The 6,212-nt window shown below is 38.2% G+C and overlaps 1 protein-coding gene across 1 annotated transcript in view; it reads left to right on the forward strand.

Moving 5' to 3' along the window:
- Positions 1 to 3,630: 3,630 nt before the first annotated feature.
- The window catches only part of LOC118406624 (spidroin-2-like), a gene marked incomplete at its 5' end in the record, with an annotated part of 32,203 nt that continues 29,621 nt past the window's right edge, over positions 3,631 to 6,212 (forward strand). The window contains one exon of the mRNA XM_035806794.1: positions 3,631 to 3,681. Within this exon, the coding sequence (XP_035662687.1) occupies positions 3,631 to 3,681 (51 nt within the window). The remainder of the gene's footprint in view (positions 3,682 to 6,212) is intronic.

Below are 6,212 nucleotides of genomic sequence, written 5' to 3' on the forward strand. Positions count from 1 at the left end.
GATATTGAAGACATATTAAACAAAAAAGACATTGTTTAGCTTCTGTAACAGTTATAAGTTATGAGTGATGACATTATACAATAGATAGAATCTTAAACAGATCTTAATCATTTAGCAATGTCTATTCCTCAGGAACAATCAGGCGGATGGAGAGGATGCAGTTTGCGTTCCCTCAATTCTTAGGTACATGATCTTTTCTTGTCTTGCATTTTTCTATCGGATTGTAGCTTTCTGTTGATTAAAGTATAAAAAAATATATGATTGTGAAATCATGGTGCCATATAAGGCATTTAGTACAGTGTCACTATTTAGACATTCCCACTGGCCCAAACCTTTTCAGTGACCCAAAATTTAAAATTCAACATTCTATACTTAATATATTTGTTGGATGAGGAAAGGACACTTTCCCCAGGTAAGTACATCTATGGGGTGCTAAGGGACTTGCATGTATTTTCTCAAATGAGCATACATTTGTACCATTTGTTCCCCCTGCAGGAGAAGAAAATGTTGTCAGTGTATTAAGTGATGATGATGGGGAGGAGGCAGATGAAGAGGAGGAGGAGGAAGAGGAGGAGGAGAAGATGGAGGATGAAGAAGAGGAGAAAGAGGATGAAGATGAGAAGGAGGATGAAGATGAGGAGAGGGAGGAAGAAGATGAGGAGAAGGAGGATGAAGGTGGGACATTGGTTGTAAATAATTCAAAGTTTATTCTGCATAACATCCTTAGCTATCTTTTGAAGCAGTTGTAAAGATTGCATTTTCCAGGGCTCGATATACTGGGTGCATGTGCGCCCAGGTACACCCAATTTTTTTTCTGTGGGTGCACCCAAATAGTTTGTAGGGTTATGTAATATGTAAAGATATCAAAGTATACTGGTATACACCATATTCTTGACATCTAAGTGTTAGAAAGATAATAAAATGTTTCTCGTAGTACTTGTTTAAGAATTTCAAGTTGGAATTTGGGTGCATCAAAATTAGGTTTTTCTGACATTCTACTTTTAATTATTTTATGTGGTGCACCCAAAAAATTTTGGCACCAAATTTCCTAGGTTGGGTGCAACAGTGCGCCTAATCCCAAAAATGAATGTTGAGCCCTGATTTTCACATCCTTGATGAAAGCTGAATGTCTTCATGTTGCTAGTAAAACACAATCCTACAAATTCAGGGCTCGAAATACCACCTACATATGCAGGCTAGTGCAGGTAAAAAAAAAGATGTGCAGGTATTTCTGGTGCACCTAACCTGCACTGGTCCAAGTACTGTGTTTAGATATACATGTTTCATGATATGGACTTAAACCAGCTGCATTCACTGTTACCACCTATTTAAAGCTAATTAGTAGAAACATCTAATGTTTGGTGGAGGAGATGGTCTAGTTATATAATTTATGCAAATGATAACAGTGCAAAGATATGGGGTTGTGGAAGTGTGTTACATGTAGTCTTACATAAACATGTTTTGTTCTCTTTTCAACTTACATTTTGACTAGTATGCAAACAGTTCCTTCTTACATGTAGGTGTTTTTCTCTGCCCCCCCCCCCCCAATAGAGGGGGGTGATGACAGGACTTACAAGCAGACAGGACTCTTGTTAAAGGGGGTTGAGAACTAGGTTAGGACATTAAGGCTTAGGTGGATGAAAAAAACTTCAGAACAGAAGGTACTGGTAGAAGTTGTTGGGACTTAAATTACTTTAAGGACTTCCGTTAGAGTAGAGTAGAGTAGAGTAGAGTAGACATCTTCGGTTAGGTCCCACTTATTAGGGGGGGAGGGTGAAGCGTTAGGGCTCAGGACTGAGGGGGTATGACATCACCCCCTTTTTGGAATGCCCCATTGATCAGTTCCTGTTCTGCATTCAGTGGAAACTCTTTCATCATGTGTGAACAGAGTCTGACCCTGACACTAATTCGGCCTGAAGGTTAAGAGTTTCAATCCTCCCTACTATGATAATCAAAGATTTAATGTTTCCTCCCAGTCCATTTTAGCCTTCCATTTTTTTCTTCTTAATGCATTTAGAAAGAACTGTACAGTTGAACTAAATATTTGATAACCAGGGTTACATAATAATGAAAGATTTTATTCTAAATATGATTTATTAATTATGGACTACATGTATATGGATGACAAACCAAGCCCCAAATTATTGCCCCAGGCCTAATATTACGTTTTTCTAAATTCTGCACTCAAGTAAAAACCACTGTACTGAAGCTTTACTTTAATGTGCTTCAAGATCAAACTTAAGCTAATTGACATATGTTCACACATCTTGATATTTGAGTTTGATCGTACTTATTAAAAAAATTCCTGAAAGAAATAAACAAATAAAAAATGGCCTGAATTTTAAACCCTTCAGTGGCCATGGAGTAGTTGAGTAGACCCAGGTGAGTAGTTACTGTAATACTGTCTATTATTTTTTTTAAGGTACCAACTAGTGGCGGGAAATGGAGTGTTTGCAGTGGTTTTAAGTTTGCGGTAGCACCAAAGAGTAGTAAAAATAATATAATGGAAAAATGTTTGCGTTGGTTTTTATTTCGTGTTAAAGTGGCCACCGTGAAAACTGCAAACATAAAACCACCGCAAATTTATATAGTTCACGGTCTATTCAAAATTGATCGAGAAGTGGTGCATACGTTATTTGAGTTTTACCATTTTACTCAGCCCCACACATTTGTCTGAGACTTGCCCCAAATCAGGGGTGCGTACTTTAATTAGGGTGCATACTTTATTTGAGAAAATACGGCAGTGTGTTTTTCAGTGCTATTATTTAAATGAAATTCAGTGTGATCCAGACAACAAAAAATTAATCATTGTAATGCTTGAAACTTGCAGCCAAGGTTGAGACGTTCTTTACAAGTTTGTGTTTTTTTTCTCAGCTCTGTTGGATGCAAGCTCGTGTGTAAACTTTGCATTCACCAACTGTTTCAGTTATTTGAAAAAGGCATGTTAATACGATAGGTTGCTGTGATCCTACACAGGTTTGCACTGTACTTCTGAGTCAAATTCGTAGTTTAATCATCATCACTGCACTGCTACATTTTGTATCTTGCTCAAACCACTGTCCTTCATGGCCTTGGAAAAACCTCTGAACACATCCTGGTTCCATCCATATCCCATGTTTACTCTGGATCTCCTGGCACTCCCCTCCCTCATGTGACCCCCCCCCCCCCTCAACCCCACATACAGATATCAGGACTTTTAGTTCCACAGTCAACCAGGGAGAACTTGAGTTTGCAACCATAACAAAAATGGAAATGGATTTTCACCTAATTCACCTTCCACTTTTGCCAAGTGATGCCACAAACGATAACCCCACAGTTCACAGTGCTTTTGCATTTATTATGACTTGCAAATCCAGATATAAGAAACTGAATTCAAAACCACCTCCCCAGGATGTTCAGGAACTCTATTCGGAATCCGTTTTGGAGCGCTCATGCATGATGAAAAATTTATCCGTTTTGGCTTACCAAAATGGATAAAATCATTTTTGCTTCATGAAGGGGTCTGAGTAATAGTAGTAAACTGACAGATAATGAGCAAAAATCAGATCTCAAGACAAAAAGGAGACTAGAAAGTGCAAAATGTTTCCCTCTATCTTTTCTGACATGTGACTTTACCACTTTATTCTTCAGATCTAGTGGCCAGAAGGAGAGGGAGGCCAAGGGGCCCAACAAGAGCAAGAGGTGAGGAAGAGATCTTGAGACTTAAAAGACTCAAAATTCATTTTGTGGATAAGGTGCATCCAACCCAGAATTTACTTGCATAGAAAATTGTGTCCACAACATAAAATGAATGAAAGCAGAATATTGTTTACTGTCTCAGACTCTGTTTTCTGATGTCTCAGACTCTGTTTTCTGATGATACTTAAAACTAAGTCCATGTCAAGAAATTCCATGTTTCTGTCTAGTTCTATCTGTCTTCATTATACATACATTACATAACCACATTCACTCACTATCTAGTTTATCGTTTGTTGTTGCCCATTATGATAATTGTCAGATATTGACATGCAGCACATGTGCATATGTGGTGGATTAATGGCAACTCTACACTAATATCTGGGTGCACCTGTGCAAACACATTGAAAAATTACTACATGCACAATGTAAGTGCAAAAAGCTTTGTCCTAAAGCCACCTTGATAAAGAAAAATTGTTCTATTTCAAACACCTTTAGTGAAAAACAGCGCTTGTCGGATGAAAATGGTGTTAATTGTACAGACATGTCTTCGATTTGATTTTCTTGGCCTTTAAAACCCGTCAAAACAGGTAGTACTGCTAAAAGAAAAAGGCCATGCTTTCTTTGTTGAAGGCTAACATCCGCTGAGTTAAGTTATTTGATGAGGGGGTAGATATAGTTGCGGTAAGAGCAATGTGATTTCAGTGAAAGAACTGGGAGGTGCTCCATAGCCTTACTCGCTGACAAAGTAACCCAGCAGGGGCTGATATATTCATGACAGGTCTTCCACCTTGTTGGTGGAGTGTATATTAACTATAACAGCTTCATGCATGCTTAGGATAAAAAAAGATAGCTTTGGGAGGAAGCTTTTTTATTCATTTACCTGATGCCAACTACTGTACAACAGAGTCCCGTTTCCTCCATTAAGGCCACTGCAAAGCATGCTCTGGGAGGTAATGAAGCTTGTCAACAGTAATTAAGAACAAAATGTCGGGGTTGAAGTTGAATCCGTCAGGTACCTGCATGTAAAATAGGAAAAGAGCCCACACATCCAACACAGCTTTTGTTTGTTTGTTAGTTGGTTTGTTTAACCGGTTAAGTGCCTGAAAGGGTCACAAACCTGTCCAGTTTTGTACTGTAACAGCAAGTACTGTCTGCAGTAGATCAGACTGGTACATTTTTTCCACTCTTACCGGGATGGACCACACTCATCAGTAAGACTTTGATGGTTCCCTAACATTCTTGAGGCGTGCCCAAACATGACTCGACTTGACTTTATTTCACTGGATCCAAAATTAGCTTGACATAGCCCGTTGCCAGTTTACGGACACTAAAGACGACTCGTCACGGGTACTGTTTAATGCGATCTTTAACCGTGCTCACAATGAAGACAAAGATGGCAGACAAGAAGCATGCCACTGCATGACCCGGAGGTCAAGAGTCATAACCTAATCCTAATTAACATAATATGTTGGCTATGTACATTTTATGTCCCATCTGAAGTACATTAATCAAAGCTAAATAATTTCATTTGAGACTTAAGTGGGGAAAATGTGGCCTTCCCAAGAGCACAACATTGGAGCCTGGTACTGGGATTTAAACCATGCAACTGTTACACCACTACACTTAAATGCCCCTATCACACTCACACAGGATCACACTCATTATGTAAAGCACACTCGGAATCCCTCCTTGACAACATGTAGTTGTATCAAGGATCAAAGAGGCATTGTTTGAGTAATCCTTTAAGAAAAAATTGAATCTCAGTTTTCCTAGCTGTATGTGAGTGTATTGACAGCGACTACTAGAAATGTAATCTAGTTGTGCTTTAGCTCACCACAGTCAAGACTGTTAATCTCTCATGACGCATCTTTGCACGAATTGGTCAGAATTGGAAATAATGCAATAGAATGAAAAAAAATTAATCTAAAATCATTTACTCTAAATAAGTAGATGGAGTGATAAACATGACTTGTAACACTTGATATACCGGTAAAATCATTTACTCTAATAGATAAATGAATAAATAAATTTGCTCTGTTGTTAACTAACTATTCACTGTTAACCTGTTTTGCTCTTAATGATGTTGCACACTAGTAAGAGTAAATGAATAAGAGTAACAAGACAGATATTGTGTAACCCTCCCAGCAGATTTTGTTTTGGCTGCATGAGTCTACAGCTTTTTTTGCAGCATGTCCAAACTGCTGGTAAGTTGACGTATGAAGTCATTTTTGATGATCGTTTTCAAAGTTTTGTTTGAAACAAGTTTTTGTCGTCACAGTTGTGACAATATAAACCATATTAACAAACATACTTCTAGTGTTATGCTTATACTAACACTGGGTTCATTACTGTTTGACTAATGTGACTAATATTTGCATGGATATAATGGTATTGATGGACTTAAGCTGGCATTTTCAAATTGTTATTCCTCCAGACTGAATGTGGGCTCGAAATCCTTTTTGTTTTTACTGTTTCTGCAATAATTCGGGATTCCTGAGGCTGAGTCTGTATCACTTATACCCTGCCAGACTGCA

The sequence above is a fragment of the Branchiostoma floridae genome, chromosome 19 (genome assembly GCF_000003815.2).
Source record: "Branchiostoma floridae strain S238N-H82 chromosome 19, Bfl_VNyyK, whole genome shotgun sequence".
Lineage (NCBI taxonomy): Eukaryota > Metazoa > Chordata > Leptocardii > Amphioxiformes > Branchiostomatidae > Branchiostoma > Branchiostoma floridae.